Source organism: Cataglyphis hispanica, chromosome 1, assembly GCF_021464435.1.
Source record: "Cataglyphis hispanica isolate Lineage 1 chromosome 1, ULB_Chis1_1.0, whole genome shotgun sequence".
Lineage (NCBI taxonomy): Eukaryota > Metazoa > Arthropoda > Insecta > Hymenoptera > Formicidae > Cataglyphis > Cataglyphis hispanica.
This window is the reverse complement of record NC_065954.1, coordinates 17,795,519-17,816,069: the sequence shown is the minus strand read 5'-3', so window position 1 is coordinate 17,816,069 and position 20,551 is coordinate 17,795,519. Positions and strand designations below refer to the sequence as shown.

Sequence of the window (20,551 nt, the reverse complement as noted above, 5' to 3'; positions counted from 1 at the left end):
TTATCGATTTTATTACAAAAAATATACGTATACAGATATATCCATTATTTACAACGGGAAATTAGCGACAATAATCGAATTTCCAGCTGGAGCCCGAATACATGTATCGACACATTGACAAATATTCTCGAACGTTTTATCGTAAATTTGCATTGTGAACAAACTATATCTTTCAAAAAATCTGGTAGGATCCACTTGTTACAGCGCTTAAATTTCCTCTCTCTTGTCTCCCTAGAATAGTATCCTAAGATAAGTCAGTAAAATGCGCTAAGAACGCGAGACTGCCGTGCCTCCTCTCCCACGTACAAATCTGCTTCCGGGTTGTTTTCCATTCGACGATCGTTTTTAGGACGACCGTGCCTCTGCGTGATGTAAAAATCAAAAGTCGGAGCCTAATGCTGAGCGTATATTTTGTGTAACATTTACAACTATGTCAGTAGAAGTAATCAATAGCGACAATAGCGACTGTCTTAGATTACCATAAGACAAACAATTATGAGAATGCGCGTTTCGAGTTTTTATCTGAATTTAATATTTGAACTGAATATATTTTTAACGTAGTGAGAGATTAATGATATCTCGCGACGTTGCAGGATTGATTTTTATTTTACGACGTTTGTCTGTATCGCGTGCATGTATCGTTTTGTCTTATTATGCACAGACAAACTGAGACAAAAGTGCAATCAAATTCAAATTAATGCCTTTGGAGTTAATATTTGCATTTTTAGGATATAAATAGTCAATCTTTTTCCTATTAATCGATGATTACATCTATCATTAAGCGTCAATAAAGTATTTTAGAAGCACTTGAGCTAGCATATGGGAACAAAAAATACTGCGCTTACACGCTTATCCGTTTGACATAAACATAATAATATATGCTAGTTCGCGTTATAACTTTGATTTTATTTCGAAAAAGTTATATGAGAAAAACAAAACGACGCGTGCAAAAGGTACGCGGCGGTACGTAACGTTCGTTGGATTTGAGGATTTTGAGGAATAGATGTATAGTGCCTTTTCTCTGGGACTTATTATCCATACCATCGTCATCATTTGAATTCACGTGTTAGGGAGGCACATCGGCATAAATAAGACATTGGAATAAGTTAGTGAATTAGATAAGACGACATTTATTTGATTTTCGTTCTTCTGTTACGAGAGGAGTAAACGTTTGATGCCACACTGCCTCTATAGCAGCTGTTTTAGATTACTTTTATATTGTTGATGTCACGCGCAGCTAATCAGAGTCTGTATATTACTGCCATAATTATAAAACGAAATGTATACTCAATATACCTTTATAAATAAAACACGACCAAAATTAGTTCGAGTTTCGTATTAATTGCTGCTAATGTTTAACAATAGATATTCATCCTTACGCGTGTAAGGATTTATTACATATGAAAGTCATATAGAAATAGAAAGACAGTACTAACGCAATGGTGAAACTATGTTCGATCGGCGATATTATAATGCTAGTTTTCTCGGGGGACAATATGACGTTGAAATATCACGGTATGCATTTCTTTCTGCCCACTTAAGGTTGCCGAGTTCCTGTTCGGACACAGGCGGTTCGCCTTGTCGGATCGCGCCGCGCCCGTATTACGGGCTAACAATAATAATGGCTAGCCAACCGGCTTGACTTCGTTGCATTTTTATTTCTTCGCCCTTGCCGACCCTTCTCGATGGCGTGGTACACTCGCATTATCACTCGCAATCCTGGATAATAAGATAATCACTCCTTTGTCTGCTTTCCGCGTCTTTTACAGAATAAGAACGGTATTTTATAGTAGATGTTCGTGAGCTTAAATTTTCATAACGATTTTGAATTTATTTTAATAAATAATAAATTTTTGTACAAAAATTGTTTTAATTATTTTACATTATAAAAGCATATTATGAAAAAAAAGGAACAATTGAGAGAAACATTTTTTTCAATTAAAATATGATATCGTTATAAAATATAATATTTATTATTGTTATTATTATATAAAATATAATATTATTTATTATTGAAAAGTTAAACCGAGATCTTATTTAATAATATTTATGTTAAATAAATTTAATTAATAGTAATTGCGCAAATTAGATAAAAAATTTGTATTGGAATAAACATATTTCTTTCTGGTATGTTGCACTTGTACAAATATATACATATATATATATATATATATATATATATATATATATATATATATATACATTGGGGGCGTATCCCTTTATTTTCTTCGGTATCGTGGGATTCTCAATTGCAACATCAGGAGAATGCAAAGGTTACCGGATGAAAGTGAACCGACTCTATGAAATACGTGATTGTGCTCGCATTTGTGCGAGAAATTGTTATACGAGACACTGGGTATTGCACGAACGGGCGAGATAAAAGTTAATCGATTTTATGTAGTTTTATTATTTTATTATATATTTTACCTCCATATATTTCAATAATAAAATTTATTCCATTTAGGGAGTTCTTAAAACGATAATATATTTTTGCATAATTTAAAAATAATATTTTTATAAAATTGCTAATAAAGATACAAAAAAAAACAAAATAATAATTATTATCAATTGTGTATGTTAAGTTTATGATTAATTAGAGATTTGAGATAAAAACGAAGTCGAATGTCATGACAATGATATTGAAATAAATGATTTTGTCACATTTGATACATTTTTTTTTTTTAATTATTTTGTTTTATTCTTTGATATAGGTATGTAATTGACTTCGCTTGTATTTAAAATTTTGAATTTTCTTTTAATTAATGGCAGATCTTGATTTGTTAAGATTCGAAGTTTTATGTGCGTGCATGTGTATTTTTTATCAGATTAAAAACTTTACTTGCAATGTAATATCTCGCGTAAATGCATCGTCGCATCTTCTATTTAATTTATATGCCACTTAACTTTTGTTAAACGTGTAGGAAAAGCCATCAGGGGTTCGGTTGAAGCTGAGCTTTCCCGGTGGAGAGAAATTTCGGGGCGCCGGTGTCGTTATCGCGTTGTACTGCGACGCGGGGCGAAGCTGAGGCTGATAATGCGGCCTCGGAGGCGCGTACGAGGGTATATTTTGTAATTCCGAGGGATGATGATAACCAGGTTGCGGCTGTGGTCGATACCGATATTGTGGTGAAGGCTGCGGCTGGTAAACGACAGGCTGCGGTTCATAATCCGCCGGTTGATAGCGCCGCGGATACTGTTGAAGAGGTGGTGGCGCGTAACTCGGGGGTTGATAATCCGGTGGATTATATTGCGACAACGGTACGTATTCCGGTTGCGGTGGTACCTGCGGAGGTGCGGTGGGAATATGATCCCCGGTCGCCTGCAGGATGTGAAGTGTCGAGAATTAATTTAATATATATTCCTTTTTTCGATTAAAATTAATTAGATAAAATTAATTAAATTTTTATATCTTTTTTCTTTTTATTGATTTTACGTTTTGAAATAATGCCGGATTTAATCGACTTTTTAATTTACATTTATTTGCGACTTAATTAAAACTTTATGTTAATGTTTAGTTTTCTTTAAAATATGAGTTTTGAATAAATTTGAGATTTGAATAAATAAACGCGTATTTTGCGTACCTGGAAGCCATTCTTTCCCGCCGTGTAGGTGACAGTGCGCCTTTGTCCGGTTGGATCGACGTACGAGTATGACCCACGTCGATTACCTTCCACATCGCTCTCCTCTTTAAATTCAACACCGTCTTCTTGAGAGTAGGCCGCACCAAATGTGCCATCACCCGCGAGATACCGCGCGTCGCTCAAAATTGCCGCTTGATGTGGCGATTTGTAATGAGACTCCTGACAGGAAACACCAACGATGACAATCAACAAAATAATCTGCAAATAATAAAATAAATTAAACTTTTAATTTAAATTAGAATTAAAAAAATCTGACAGAAATGAAATATTTATATTTGTTCTTCAACGTACGATGGAATTTAATGTACGGATAGAATTTAATTATATCTTTACGTCATTGTAATTATATTAATTGCATATTTATGTGTACATTTTAATATGTTATATATAAATCATTATGTTTTGATGAGAAGATTGATAGACTGAAGATTGAAGAAGATCAAAGCTTGATAGAGATTAAAATGAAACGCAATTTAAAGGGAGAGAGACGCAGAGACAGACTTATAAAGAACTTACGAATGCAACAGGCATGATGAAGGAGTAATGGATCGTTAGGCAGCGGGAAGTACAACAATGCATCCAGAAATCGACGAGAGGGGCGTTTTATACGACGAGTTAGTTGAGGGCGACCTGGCGAAGAGGCCTTGATGGCAACCCGTGCGGATCCCGGACGTGGATCATACCGGTCTTCCACCACGCCCGATGAACGTTTTCTGTACAAACTATAGTCCTCGTACTTTCCCCTTGATAACTTAGACTGACATTTCTTCCATAGGTTCACGAAGAAGAAAATATCTCGTCCGCATAGTGTTTATGCGGCGTGTCAAGATCTCCGACATTAATTTTAACTTGCTTGTGTCGATAAAGTTTTAATTGTTTTATATTTTTATTTATAACAATTAATTAATTTATAACAATTAAATAATAAATAAACGTTAATTTTTGTAAAAGTATATTTATATTTATTTATTTTCTTTATTAAAGAAGAATCTTTGGCCTAGAGTATTAAACTATTTTTTAAATCGATTTTCTTTTATAAACTTTCTTTAGGTTTTTTTCAGGAAAGCAGCAAAAATATATTTTCTTATTTTTTATTTCCAAATAAAAATTACCCCTATAAATATAAATTAAATCATTTTAGACTTGGAAGAGATGGAATAAAATTAATGTAAATATAGGTAAGCTCACACAATGTAAACACACAATATTTTTCTTAAAATGTCACTCTTTGATTAATTAAAGAAAAAAAGGGAAAATATAAAGAATCAGAAGATATACACAAACAACATATTAATGTAATACAAAAATTATAAAAAAGGGATCATTACCGATTTAAATTGCAATTATTATCTATTATCTTTATAAATAACAAAGCTTAGAGAAAATAAAAGCCTGTATACGTTCTCACAGTTTGTTTTACTGAAAATTCAAAATGTAAAGAACTTAGACCTTAGGCTTTTTACTCTACAGCAGATTATATATCGACGTTACTACAGAACACTTACTGACTTACAATGGATCATCAGAGAGATAGCGTGATGTAGCTTCGAGCATTCTTCGAAGTTGGCGTCATGCTCAATCCTTCAAATGATTTTTATCATCAGGATTCTCCATTCCAAAGCTCTCATTAAAGTAAAATTATTCCTCGCTCGTTGTAATAACTATTCTTCGTTATGATCGTAGTAATGAGTTTTACTTTCATTACGGTATCGCTAAATTGAAATCGACGGCGCAAATCTCACGGAAAATTAAGCCGAGTGTAGTTTAATTTCCTCAAAGCATACATATTAATTGTGATTTATAATTTGCTCATTACACTTCCGATTTCTTTAATAACTCGCATGGCGAAAGCGCGAGTTCTCATTGCTCTCATTGCTCTCGGCCTCGAACTTATCAGACAATTCTCTCGTTCACGATTATTTCTACATCTTGCAATTTACGCAAGCGGGCGTTGCGTAAATATAAAAAATATATGATTATAAAAATACCCCGTCAACGAATTAACAATAAAATATCCACTTTCATTTACAAGACAAAACGCATAATTCTGTTGCATACGCGGATGCAAATATTAGTTCATGGAATATTAGTTATTCACGAAACGAAATATTTCTGCCGATTTACGCAATCTTTTTTATGTTGCTCTCATGCGTGATTCTCTTTTCCTTGATCTCTGAAGCGTCTAATAATCACTTTCTAAGCAAACTCTCAGATTGTAAAGGCAAATTGCATTGAAGCGAATTAATCCATGCATGATATCTAGAGTGGAAATACAACATGTGTTATCGAGATATCGTATATCTCAGGGATCGTTCGAATTGAAGGAAGTGCATTTCTTCGTCTGCGTGCGTGAAGTGAATTTCCGGCGCGCCGCGATATCAGACACCGCGGACACAAAGTCCTTTCCTTTGATCGATCAGAAATAATTGACTTTCTCCGGTCGTTCCCTCCTTGTCAAATTCTTCTTTTTCCTCTTTTCCCGCTGATCGTACCTTTCGAATCTTATCGCGGTCGGGAGCTTTCCTCATCTATATTCGCGCGGAGGTCGACGCTCCGTTCGGATCCACGTGTCGCAACGTTTTGCCTCCCGTTCGTAATTCCGAAAATTGCCTGTCAATTTGGCTCCGACAAGGGAAAAGGAAAAGATTATTAAGAATCGCTATTTCACGAGATTTTCATAGATTTTTAATCGCAGCGTGCATTTTTCTGTTCGGCTTTTATATAATGCTCCCTTCTAATCTTACATACGTAGATATTCTAAGAAATTCTTTTTCTCTTTTTTATTTATCGTATTACCTTCACTCTAAATGACTTCTTTGGTAATTTGAAATTTGATTGCGTGAAAAAAAAGATTTTATATTTAGAATGGATTGGGTGCTACACATATACATCTTATTTTAAAATCAAAATATGTTAAAGGATTAATAAATATCAATCTTACAATCTTATTATTTTTATAGATATCTAATATTAATTACGTAAAAATTTTATATTATTCATACAAATATAAAAAGCAACAGGATATGTTATTTCCGATTCATAAGTTTTAATTGGTGGCTTAATACGTCAATGCGTTGAAATGCTCGTTACGAATGGTTACATTGCATTCCCATCGTATTAGAAGTTTGTGAACGTCACGCAGCCGCGTAATTATCTCGTCGTTCTAGAGATTTCCTTTCTGCGGAGCAATAAAATCGGCGTGATCCATTATTTTGCGAAATTTATAGATCAATATTAAATAGATTTTTTATCACTTTTTACTTAATTTTATCCAGATTGGCGGACCGCTGCATATTACCGATGACGCATATCAATGGTGTTTAATACACAGCAAATCATTTACACATCGTAAATTTAATTGTACGCAACGCGCATTGAGCATTTATAGAACACTTTGCTGAAAACAATTTCTTTTTTAACTTGTTTCAATTATCGTTTAACTAGGAAAATCCGCGTTGTTGCAAGCTTGACTCATGTTATTATATTATAAATTTTTATATGTTCCAATTCAGTTCAATTAAAGGTTTTTAAGATTTTAAATAATGTATGAAATTTTTATATTAAATATATTATAATTACAATTACATATTATAATTATATTATATAAAAATGGCAAGCTTAATAAACAAGTAAAAACAGATATTTATTCTAACTCTATTATTGAATTTTTTCTATGCAAATTTTTAAAGATATTATATTAGATGCTCTAAAATTACGTTTACGTTTTAGCTAAATTTCTGTATTAAAAAAATTTTTAATATTTCCCAGAATTTAATTTTTTTCTCTTATTCTCTTTTATAATTAATTTTTTTCTCATATTCTCTTTTATAATTAATTTTTTTCTCATGTTATAAAACCATATCACTTCACATAATTAAAGTCAAGAAAGTACAGAAACAAACAGTATCCGACTGCTTGTAATATACGGAACAAGAGACTCTTATTTCAACTTCTTTTTCACTTCATACAATCCTATGTTACCTTATACTTTGTTATATGATAATGAAAATTGTTACGGAACCTTGCTTCTACAACGAGTGCTTTCTTCTCGTTTCTATCACATCGTTACTTTTCATTTGAGACAATTTAAGTGCATATCCTACGGCTCCATTTTAGCGCTTTAAAATGCGGATTTACCTAAAACACATTTCGCCGATGTTTCTTGTTGCGCCACGAAGCCTCGTTAAAATCCTCGGGATCGCATGGAGCAATTCCACTACAATTCCTGAAATGTAAAAAAACCGCTTCGGAGAACATGTGCGGTCAATGTGTGTGTTAATATATTCAATCCTTTCGTTGACCAATTTTAATTATATTAATGTTAGGGAAAATTCTTTATTGAAAAATATGTATTTTTTCATAGCATCATTTATATTGAAAAGACAATGAGATTATATAATTATAATAATTATAAAGACAAAAAAGATAAAATATTGTAACAAAAAAAATTTTTTTTAATATATTTAATAAAAAGCCAATGTATAAATTGTGAGCAGAAATTTGAAAGGGAGAAAAATTTATTGCAATAAATTTAGTGGATATTTTTAAGATACAATAATAAGTTCTGTATAAATCAGATTCCAACTAATAAAAAATTATCGCGTGTACGTAATCGCGAGGAGAATAAAATCGCGCGTGGAGAGATTGTTCTAAAAGTCTCGGATTCATCGTTAATTTTTTTAAATCGTTTCTGGGAGAGATTTTACAATACTATTTTGGCGAAAAAATGTATTTACTTTCAAGAAGTGATAATAGATCCTCGGGGAGGGCCTTTTGCCGTAATTCGCTCGTTAGTCGAAGCGGAATTACTCTAAAAGTAGGTAGCCACCGGCCGTGTACCCGCGCCGCCAATTACGCCGGGGCGACCACGACTATATAGAAGAGCCACGCCGACTCCGCCAGCTGATTTCTACGAGTAAAGTCGACGCGATCATCCGCGCACATCTCTCTCTCCGCTCGCAATGAAACTATCAGTGAGTGCTTAGGATATTTTGATCGATCGATCGCTTTCATATAATTTATTAATATAGTGACGAGAAATATTTCACCAGCGTGCTATTAGACAAATCTTATTTTGCGGAACTTTTTGACAATGTGATTGTTAAGAATGGATTGTCATCTGATTGTTGGTGCTAATCAATATATCATTAATTTTAAATAATGTAAAAAGATTTTCGATGAAGTTGATAGATCTCATCGCGTATTTTTAATTCATAAATAATTTTTTTAATTGTATCTTACATTTATTCGAGTCTTTTTATTATTTTCAGATTAGAATCAATTTTATATAAAATTGTCGGATTATATTAATGATTACTGATTTCTTTACAGATACTTCTCATTGCGGTAATTTCGACCGCGTGGGCGCAAACGAGAAACGTGGAGAGACCCTTTCGCATCCCCGAAGGGCGGCAAGTCAAGTACGACGAAATTGATGGTGAGTACGAGAGGCTTTTTTATCCTTTGCAAATGCTCGTTGAAAATACACTTCAGGAACCTTGGCCCCGATACAACGCAATTAAGTATTACCGCTATCGCTATCGCAATGCACGCGAGGATCGATTTTCACATCCCAGATCTCTAGAACAATTCTTTGGCGATGAGAGGTCGGTGTTGCATAAGCACCTATAATCAAGCATTAATCGTGGTGGCAGACGATAGTGACAAAGCATTTTTCTCAATATTACAGGCTCGCGGATCAACTGGAAGTATGTCACATCCGAGAATCAGTTGCGACCGCAAGTGGCGAACGCAGAGCGATCCCAAGCCGGGGGCGGCTCGTCCCATCATTTTCGACAAACAGCTCAGCAAACAGCTCCGCGGCAACACGCTCCGCAGCCTCAATCCCAGCTAATTAAGCAGACTCCGCAATACTACAGTTACAAGCCGTACTCTGCAGTGCCGGGTCACATTAGGCAACTGATCAACTCAGTCTATCAGCCACAGGCTCCCTACGTCGATCCCGCGTCCTTCCTCTACGGCGGCGGATACGCGTCGCCGCAGCAACCAGCTCCGGCTGCTTCCGAAATTCCTCAAGTTGCCTACCTGCAAACAGCGACGAGATATCAATCGATCGATCCTCAAAGCTATGACGATAGGGTAGAGCGTCAGAATAGAGTTATCTACAAGCAGGATTACGAACAGCAACAGCAGCAGCAACAGCAACAGCAGCAGCAGCAGCAACAGCAGCAGCAGCAGCAGCAGCAACAGCAGGTACAACAAGTCGCGACATTCCCGATTGGAACTTTGCCTGATCCTCCAGCACCCACGCTGTATCTGGATAAGAATATGCCTACGGAGATCAAGCAGTTGTTACAATATCAGGCGCAGATACCGTACGACGTCACAGCGAACCGCATCCAGTATAGGCCGAAGAGCATTTTCATTCCCAAACCGTTGTCCGATAACGAGAAGGGACCTAATTATTATCGTAGCAAGATTTATTATACGAACGATGATAACGTCGATGCGGAATATTCGCAGAGCAATCCGATCGACGAAGGCCAGCGTCATTAATTGTTTGGCTTTTAATTACGACTAAAAATATAAATTAATATTTTATTTTGATAGGTTTTTCAAAGAGAAACGGCTGGCTTGTTTCAAGACTCGCTTGAATCGAATTCCATTTTTATTAACGGAAATGGTTTTCAGTGTTCTGGCGTCATTAGGATTTTGTTAAGATGAGCGTTTTACACGCCTTAAATTATAGCATCCTTTATGGACACTTCAAAGATTATATTTCTTACATCTTACCATGTATTTTTTAACGATGATTTCTTCAATTGTAAAAACTAGATGGAATAATTAGAAGGACTAATTGTTTGTGTGATTTATAAAACCAATGTAGAAATTCGTAAAAAAAAGAATTTTATAATAAAAAATAATTTCAAAATGAACCAAGAAAATGTTTAATTAGAATTCTATTCGAAAAAATAGAAGAGAATGGAAATTGATTTAAAATAATATTAATAACAGAATATTCATCAAAATAAAAATGATAAAATTGGTCGATAAAACTGGTCTCTTTTCGATTATTTTTTTTTATTTTAATCAATTATAAAATTATGTTCGATAATTTTTTGCATGTAAGAAAATGTTTAACAACGGTAGCGTGAAAAATGTAAGTTTTTGTATAAAATAAATATCGTTTCCGCTTCTGGCATCATGAAAGTCATTCACCTTGCTGTCTTGTAATCTTCGTTTTTATTATTTCAGCTCGCGGAACTGGTGGAACTTCCGCTGGTAAAAAAAAAAAGTCAGTTAACAAGCACGCCAGCAAAAATTCGATAAATTTAGTCTGTCGTAAGTCGTTCTCTTTTGAAAAGTTTGCGTTTTGCGTTTGCGAGGCGTGATTAGTTTAATTACATATGAGAATAATTTCCACATTGTTAAAACAAATAGAAAGTTTGACAATTTTTAGCTTTCTATTTAATAAAGATATTGGATCTCCCCGCGATATTAGAAAGTGATACTGCACCTTATGTAGAGATTTACGATGTAATGAGAAGAACGCGTTCAAAGCACAGATTTTACGAAAGAAAATGAATCGATAGCGTAATATAAAAAGTGGTATAAAAAGTTATCAGACTGAATTGCATAAATTAAAGAAATTATTGCTCGCATATACACACACACACACACACACACACAAGATGAGATCCTGATAAGAGAAAGAAATACACGTTTTAATTTGTAACATTTATTAACAGAATTTATGTTTGTATTCAGAAAGATATTAATCTTTTGTAGATCTCAAAAATAATACTTGATATTAGAAATCCAACATTCAACATATTTCGTTATTGATGCATGACGATACAAGATAAGAGCATTTATAATTGAAAAAAGTGAATTCAAAAAAGTATATCAAGTGTTTTTTAAATTTCACGTAGAAATAGCACTTCCGAAACGGAAATAGCATTTCTTCGGATAAGATTAATAATTCACTTTCGTAACCTTCACGCTTCGCGTATTGTCCAGACGTTGCGATTGTGAACGTCATCTCGTATGGCACGATGCAACTTTCATCTTTTTGTTCTCTTACCGGTGTTTGCATGCAGATAGATAATAGATAGATAATTTGCCAGGGTCACGCTCTTTGGATTTATCATTGTTCGAAGAAAATTACTTTCACATTTATAAGTTTATGCAATGATTTATGATAAATATATATTATCAATTAATTAAGTGCGTTTATCATAACAAGATTTAAAATTAGTTGTTATAAAAAAAATTATAGAATATATAGAAAAATATAAAATACATCATAAAAAATATGTATATAAACTTATAAAGTATGATAAACTTTAATCTATTAAATTATATTTCCCATTTTATTAGAATACAATGTTTATTTGATAGTAATCTTAATTTACATAATTAGCTACACACAACGGTATTCTATTATGTGTTGAATATTTTTTTAAAATTTAACTATCTGATATAAATCAGTTTTTGAAGTAATCCATTCTCTTCATGAATCATCCTATACATATCATCGTCCCGTTTTATCTATCGGATATTATTTCTCAGAGAGAATCGTATTGTTTTCAGATGTCAATGTAAGCCTTGGGATAATCTGTAATTTCACGGAACATCAAGTATTTGTTTGCAATGTAATGCAATACGGTGTAACTTTCTACTCTCTACTGCAAACTGACATAATGGCATTTCCACTTATAAGTAAAAGGGCGACTTTGCAATCAAATAATTGAATAAAATAAAAATATGCTACAATAATTGCGTATCAAAAACAGAAATTTATTAATAAAACTTTAATAATACAAAGCATCAGAAATTATTATTATCAAATCTATTACAAAAATGGGAATTTATAATTTTCAGGATATGTCGAATTAAGAATGTAATCGAAATAAAGAATGATATCGATTTATAGGTATATTCTTATGAAAAAAATTGAAGTAGTAAAACGCGCACATTAAAGAATAATTTTTTTCTAATAATATTTTCATCACCTATAGCGTTAGCTCTGAGCAATAAATGGAAATTTCTGATATTTTCTTATTCCAAAATTTGGCACATTATTATTTTTATTATTTTGGTTCTAAAAGCAATAAAGAGTATGCGTGTCTTTATGTAACATGACAAGATAATGATTCAATTCAATGCCGGCAATTAATTGAAGATGTACATGGTCTTCACACAGTAACCTTTGCGGCTGCTTGGGAAACTTTGTATTGAATTGCATTCCGCTACGGCTAGTTTGTTTTCCACTGGTGCACTCAAGACTTTTCACGATTATGCATTGCGTAGAAGACAAATGCCTCATTAGTAAGTCGTTCATATATTGCATGAAGAAAATTTGACGAGGCAAATAAAACTTGAAATTTTATTTGCAATTAAGCGTGTATAAAATATGATATCATAATTTAAAATCAAAATTGCATTTAATTAGCGTAAAATTAAATTATTTAAAAAAAACTAATAACTTTCCAAAAATATTTGTATAAGAATTTTTATACTACGGTATGCAAAATATCGATTCTTTTTTTATTTTCTCTTTTCTATTTAAATAATTAAAATAAAGATGTAATAAGTTTACGATGAGCAAATTAAAAAAGTTTGTAGACTCAAATCATTTTCGAATTGTCAGTAGTTGATTCAAATTCATTTATTAAAATTTTTTACATCTAGCATAACAATGAAAAATAAGATTTCACAAAAATTAAAATTCCAATTTATCAATGCATTTTGTAAATGAAACAACGTACTTAACGTGACCGTTACTCAGTGCCGGAAGCATTTTTTTTTTTTTTAATACACTCGTTTTTGCAAAAGGAACAGTAATTGTTGGATATCGGCCGACTAGCAGACGGACGCGATGCATGATGGAGGTGGCTCTCGCCAAGTCACATCCCCGTCGTCGAAAGGCTCCTTTTACGTGGCCGACTATAAAGTTGTTCTGGTAACCGCGCGCCCGCCTCAGAAACACTCCACCCTCGAACGAGTAGCTCGACCAGCTTTCTCGCCATGAAAGTGCATGTAAGTACAATCTTATTATCGTTTTTTCCTAAATTCGAAAGTCATCATATCGAAAAACATAGAGAAAAACAATGTACGCGTGTGTTCCAAGAATCACGTTTTCTTTTGACGAAGTGATATAGATGAGATAAAGTCGCGTGCATTTAATTACATTGGATATGCGAGTTATAGGAGCAATAAATTGGCTATACCAAGACTCGGAAATCGGTTGTATCAACAACTTCCGTTTTTAATAATTTTAAAACGATTAAAAGATATGAAATTTATTTGCATATAAATCCCGTAGATACGGTTATCTACACACGGTTGCGTAATTTATGAAAATCATCTTGTTGCGCGTCGGAGATAAAAAAATGCGATAATGCGAAAGAAGTGTATTGTGCGTTTAATTAAACGTATTGCAATGCGCTTCTTTGAATATTAATTGAATGATGATTTTATCGATATTTGCATGTACTCTTTTGTATTTTTAATTTTTTTATTTTATTTTGTCTGCTTATAATCTTTACTTCTAATAGATACTAGTAGTTTCAGAGAATTATAAATTTTTCGTCGCAAAATAAAATTATCATCATCGGGCTAGAAATATTTTACTTCAAATTTCTTCAAAAATATTATATTATTAAAACAAAGTTTCTCAATAATAAAATTCTTTAATTATTTTTTTTTTATTTAAACGTTATTTTATATCTATTTCATTCATTTATTATTTTTATATCGCAAGCACGTTTTTACGAAAATTAAAGATATTCTTCTAAAATTTTATTTACCCAAGATTCGAAAATAGAAAGTTGTTTTACCAAAAAAGCGTCTTAAATAAAAAAATAACAAATATAAGGAAGTGACGAATATCGTGCACTTAATTGCATCGTTTGATGTTGCAAGACGGGTGACGATTTGAAATGCAGCTTAATTACCGCAGTCACTGGCCGGGAATGCAATTTCGTGAGCTAATTATCAATTGACGGATACAAGCAATCAAGATTTTGAAATCTTATTGCTCGCGAAACAAAGTTTCGACATGGAAAGTAGTTCGTTTTGCCGATTTGCTTTGTTTATTCGTGTAATTTTATCTGATAAAAATTAAATTATAATAAAATAGAAAAAAATATTTATAGCAAATAATAAATATAAAAATTTAATTAGAAACAGTGCATCTCATATATTTCAATTTTTGCTTTAATCATAATATTTTATTCTTCAATCATATATCTGTTCATTATTCGTTTCTAAGAATTACTATCTTTTTTATATATTTTGTTAATATTATATTATCTATTTAAACAGTGTATTTTACCGGTTTTTTTACTTAATCGAGAAAACTCGCAAGTCTTAATAACCAGCATGCATGTCACGATTCCTGTCTCGCGAAATGTCGCTCTGGGGTTCCGCGTTCCGTGAAATAAAACTCGCGCGTGGAATTCATTGCGCGTATAATTCTGGAACGGTATTTCGTCCCGTGATAGTGCCGGTTATATGCGAAAATATTTCCAAGTGAATTTAAACTAATAGAAACTTGTTTTTCCGAATAATTGCACTAGACGTTTCTGGACGATTAAAAAAAAAAAAATATATATATATATATATATATATATATATATCAAATACCCATACATTATATATATATATATATATATATATATATATATATATATATATATAATATCTTACTTTCTATGTACCGTGTAACATCCGTAACTATTACATTCGATTCCTTTAGTCGCGCCGATTTTTGTCGACATATATCTTTTTTCATTTACTGCTTTTCTGTTTTGCGATTGTGTACGTTAAACGTGCTCACCTTTTACCGACTACCGTGACTACCGGCTGATTAAAGATTCATGCGCTCACTGACTTTCGCTTCCAGCTTCCCGCTTGCTCGATACACTTCCATATATGCAATATAGCACAACGTCGTAAGATACTAGATTCAGGTTTAGTGCCACGCGCGTTAGAAAATGATCGTTGATCTGTCTGGTTACGAAATCAGCGAGTATGCTTAATATCGAGAGCAATGTAGACGTTTGAGTGTAATTGATGTACATTCATTTATTTTATAGTAGTGGAATTAATATAATAACGAAAAATACAATTTATCGAGCATAATATTATTATCATTAACACAACTATAAAAACATTGTTAATATTTTATCGATGAATAATGTATTCATCAATAAAGTAAAGTATTATTTTATTTATTTCTTTTGTTTAATTTATTATTTTCTCCTTTATGTACAATATATTTAAACTATTATATAACTTGTGGCAATAATTTCTGTCTTGCATAAATCGTAACGGCAGCATTTCATTATGCCATATTAAAATCTATGTCGAATTAAATTCAATGTCACAGGTTTTATTGTTGATGGCACTTCCTATGTGCCTGGCTGAATTCTCAATCCAGGGACCTAGCGACGGGCATCGACGGGCCCAGGGTCTTAAGTTCAGTGAGGAGAAAGGAATCGAATACACAGATGCAAGCGGTAAGCGCAGATAAGCGATCGCTAACGCGACTTGGAAGGATAAACGAAACAATTTACACCTGTCTTTACATCTTTAACATATTTTAGCGGATTTTCACAGGTTCTGAATTTTGATGATTTTTAATCCAAAACAAAAACTTTTTATTTCTTTATAATTATTTATTTTATTTTTAGACATCTTAATTTATAACTTCAAAAAAAATTTATACTATCATTAACAATTTTATTTTATTTAAAAAAAATATCGTATCTCTTCCGATAGATACTCACAAGTTATATAAATAAATATATGTAGACTCAACATTTCTTTACCTCTACTTTTTCTATGCAATATCTTTGTATGTTCAATCTTTAGAAGGAGGGGGTGCTGGAGATTTTACCATTCAAGGGGCGACCGACGGTAACAGCAATTTTAGAATCCAAGGTGCTACCGATGGGCACTCGAACTTTGAGATTCAAGGGCCCACGCACGGTGGAGCGGCTACTTATAATATACAAGGGGCGACCGATGGACACAGCCAGTCCGTAATTCAGGGACCTTACGATGCTAATCAGGGTAACGCGAAGGCGCTCGAATATAACGATCCTAGCGGTACAGTAATAATTTTACCATGCTATCTCATATATGTTTAACAAATTAATCTGACATAAATGTATACCGAAAGGTTACAGAGTAAATTGGAGATCGTACGACCGTCAATCGCGTCCGCAAGCGCAGACGGAAACGCAGTACGCAACTCAAGCCGCGGCACCAATTCAGCACGCCGCACCTCGACAGCGAGCGTATCGGCCGCAACCGCAACCGCAATCGCAACCGCAGCCGCAGCCGCAAGCACAGGCCGCTCCACAGTACAAGCCTTACTCCAATGCACCTCAGCAAATCCAGCAGCTGCTGCAGTTCCAACAGCAAATTCCATACATCAATATAATTCCGGAACCGTACAGGTACTGAGCAATGATGACATCTAATTATCTATCTATCTATATTTCTAATCAATATCAATAAATATTTAATCTATTTTTATCAATACTCACTCAATTGAATATCATTTACATTTTTTATTTTTGTAAAAAGAAATGTCTGTAAAATATTATACATGTACAAGATGCAAAGCACGATAGTAGTTTCAATCATCGATCGATTCACAGATTCGACGAAGCGGCCGCTGTGCAGGCTCAGTCCCAGCAGGTCCGAGAGCATCTCCGGCAGTTGGCTCAGGAAGCCGCGGCTGCGCCCGCACCAGTGCCGGTATCGGCGCCCGCGTATGCGCCGGACCGGCGTCCCAAGTCGCGTGGTCAATCGAGAAGTAAACGTCAAACGCATCCTCAACAACAGCAGCAGCAGTACCGCAGGATATCCCAGCCGCCCGTGGAACCGCAGCCACAGTATTCGACCAATCTGCCGTCCCATCTCCGCGAATTGCTCAGATATCAGGCGCAGACGCCGTACAACATCATCGCCAACCAGATCGTGTACCGTCCGGATAAACCGTACGTACCCCATCGCGTGGACCCGCCGCAGCAGCAACCGATACAGCAAGCGCAGTATCAAGGTCAGGGTGGCGCTTATCAGACTCAAGGTAATCCGTACACGCAGGCTCGTGTACAACCCGCGTATGATCCGAGCCAGCAGTATCAGCAGTCTGGCTACAATCAACAACTTGGGTATAATCAACAGCAGTCTGGCATACGACCCGTCTCTGAGAATCAGTACTGATTGTTTCGATCGACTGTATACAGTGATTACTGTGCTTTGTTTTTATCGGCAGAGAGAAATGGAAGCTTAATTTGAGAAGGAGACTGAGTTTCAATTTGTAATGCAAATTATATGACTGCATTTTTTAATTATTTATAATTATTAAAACAAGATTTTTTAATTAATCCTGAAGGGGAGCAAAAAAATATTTTTATTTTCGAGGTGTGTGTTTGTTAATTTTATTAAAAAAAAATTATAAACACAATATTTTTTATATACAGCAAATGAGATTTAATGGAAATTAATACTTTGAAATGTTCTAAAAAAGTTTTGCTTGGTCTTGCTAGAATAAAGGCGTGGTACGAGAAAAATGATCTACTTAATATAATAAATGTTAATAATACAGATATCTATGTTTAAATGATACGATAATTAATGCAATGTGAGAATCTTAGTTTATTACCGTTCAAGTTTAACATTATATGAAATAAACATATATATAACTTTTTTTATTTTTTTTTAATTTTATCAAAACTTTATGAAGTTTTGAGAGAAATGTTAAGATTATTTTACTTTTCTTTTATTCGACTTGTGAAAAATAATGTGCGAAAGCGTTCCACCTCGCGGCCTTCAATATTCCATGAACCTGTACTCGAGAAAGTATATTTTTACCGTGTGAACGACCGGAAGTCTCGATATATCGAGACTGAGATATAACGCGTATACCGTTCGAGAATCAATTTTTTTTTTTCTTGCACAATGAAAGGAGAGTGCAATGGCAAAGCCAATCGTTGCACACGAATGCATCAATATACTGATACGAATTCCAATATATAAGTATGTACGATGTAGAAATATATTATAAGAGTTTATATATGTTTTTTTTACATCTTTGAATAAAACATTTACGGATATACTTTTTTTCCCAAAGTGCTTTCTTTGATTTTAACTCATTAATCTATTACAATTATTAATTTAACAAATTTATTCATTGATAAATTAAGCGAGATTATTTTTTTCAAAATTATTAAAGTTTATATTGAATCTATTTAAGGTTGCATGCATTTAACTTAACATGTAAGATTTTATTTTCTGCATTTATTTTATATATTTTATTTTATATATATATATATATATATATATATATATATATATATACAAGATCTTTATTTAATAAATTTTAAGTAAGAAATAAAGGTCAATACACATACATTCGTCCAAGAAATTATTTTATCTATTCATGATTTTTTACATGCATACTCATGTAATGTTTCCTATTATTAACAATCAGCTGTATTTAATTGAATCGCATTTATTTTCGCGCGCTGAATTAAGAATAGCCTCGCTAAATATAGTGTTAAATATAAGACATTGCAATGAATATTGAAAGTGGAATACAGAATTCTTTACGCAATCGTGTGGCATACACGCTTGAACATATGCTTGGCGATAAAATCGCGATAGCTAATAATCACGAACGAAAGCCGTTTTCACCACACAAGATCACACTCATGAATTATTAAATTTAGCGACTTTTTTGCGGAATATTAAATACAGTTTTCTTCAGTCTTGATCTTTCACAAAATGACAGTGTTTTAAATATTCTGAGAAATTTCCAGCAGAAAGTCAATGACAGATTTATGTTTATTTTACTATTGAAATATTAATGTTTTACTTTTTTCTGCGTTACGTTAATTTAAACATTTGCAGAGACCATACTATACTCTCTCTCTTTTTCTTCCATAGTATTATCTTCAAAATATAGCATGCTGCAGCTTTATGCTGCAGCGATGCACTTAAACGGCGCTCTATTTATGGCAAATACGGAAGAGGTGCGCGTTTCCTGTATCAGGACCGTTATGTGACCAGATACGATATATATATGTGCATGCATTATCCTTTTCTACAAAGTCAATATCTATTAATATGCACCTTCACTTATTCAGTCGAACTCTAAATGCCACGTTCTTATCGCGAGTAACCGATATGCACTCGCGATTAAATGTCTTGAAGTACAACCGTAGAAAAAATAATCCTCAAATGTAGCGTTTTATATATTTTATGATACTTGGAGAAAGAAGGAGAGTATATATGTTACAGACGAAGTCCGCAAGGTGTACAGAGCCGACATTGTTTAGGCGATGTCAGCAATGTAAATATAACGCAATGCTGATATGGCCCAGTCTCAGCCAAAGCACCGAACAATATGATCCAAACCTCGTTTCGCGCATAAAGTTGCAAACCCATGTAAAATCGTATTATATTATTATAATTATATTAATCGTATTATAATTATAAATCTCGTTTCGCGTCCGAAGCACAGAGACGGATCTCGCTTTGCACAGAAACTTGCAAATCCATGTGACATTGCTCGGACAATGTCAGCTCTTGCGGACTTCGCCCAACTTATGCGTATTTTGAGACACAAATCATAATTCTTCGAAAACATAAGACATAATTATTAATTATTAAATATAGTATTAGTTATTAAGAGAAAGATAATTGTTTGTTAATTGAAAGAAGCAAAAAGTCATGAGTCAAATATAAATTCTGAAAAATAGCTAAATATATCGAATCCTGAAAAGTAAAACTTTTAAACTTTCTTTAGAGATAGTATGGCTAATAAGTCGATTATGTTGGTGAAATTTAAGTATAAGAATCTCATTAAATAAAGTGATATTGTTGTACAGCTATATATGACGTGCAACTATAACTATTGTAGACAAACG

At 33.5% G+C, this 20,551-nt stretch overlaps 3 protein-coding genes across 3 annotated transcripts; 2 read left to right on the top strand and 1 right to left on the bottom strand.

The window, feature by feature from the left end:
- Positions 1 to 2,219: 2,219 nt before the first annotated feature.
- LOC126859170 (larval cuticle protein 2-like) lies at positions 2,220 to 4,314 on the bottom strand. The gene is made up of 3 exons (XM_050610208.1): positions 4,158 to 4,314; positions 3,582 to 3,839; positions 2,220 to 3,319 (listed from the first exon to the last, which is right to left on the bottom strand). The coding sequence occupies exons 1-3, from the start codon at positions 4,218 to 4,220 to the stop codon at positions 2,900 to 2,902; spliced, it is 741 nt and encodes a 246-aa protein (XP_050466165.1). The 5' UTR covers positions 4,221 to 4,314; the 3' UTR covers positions 2,220 to 2,899.
- Positions 4,315 to 8,489: 4,175 nt separating this feature from the next.
- Positions 8,490 to 10,811, top strand: LOC126859054 (bromodomain-containing protein DDB_G0280777-like). The gene is made up of 3 exons (XM_050609967.1): positions 8,490 to 8,614; positions 8,973 to 9,078; positions 9,331 to 10,811. The coding sequence occupies exons 1-3, from the start codon at positions 8,603 to 8,605 to the stop codon at positions 10,155 to 10,157; spliced, it is 945 nt and encodes a 314-aa protein (XP_050465924.1). The 5' UTR covers positions 8,490 to 8,602; the 3' UTR covers positions 10,158 to 10,811.
- Positions 10,812 to 13,494: 2,683 nt separating this feature from the next.
- On the top strand, positions 13,495 to 18,752 carry LOC126858894 (uncharacterized). Its single transcript, XM_050609558.1, has 5 exons — positions 13,495 to 13,643; positions 15,997 to 16,126; positions 16,482 to 16,718; positions 16,792 to 17,071; positions 17,276 to 18,752. The coding sequence occupies exons 1-5, from the start codon at positions 13,632 to 13,634 to the stop codon at positions 17,841 to 17,843; spliced, it is 1,227 nt and encodes a 408-aa protein (XP_050465515.1). The 5' UTR covers positions 13,495 to 13,631; the 3' UTR covers positions 17,844 to 18,752.
- Positions 18,753 to 20,551: the final 1,799 nt, after the last annotated feature.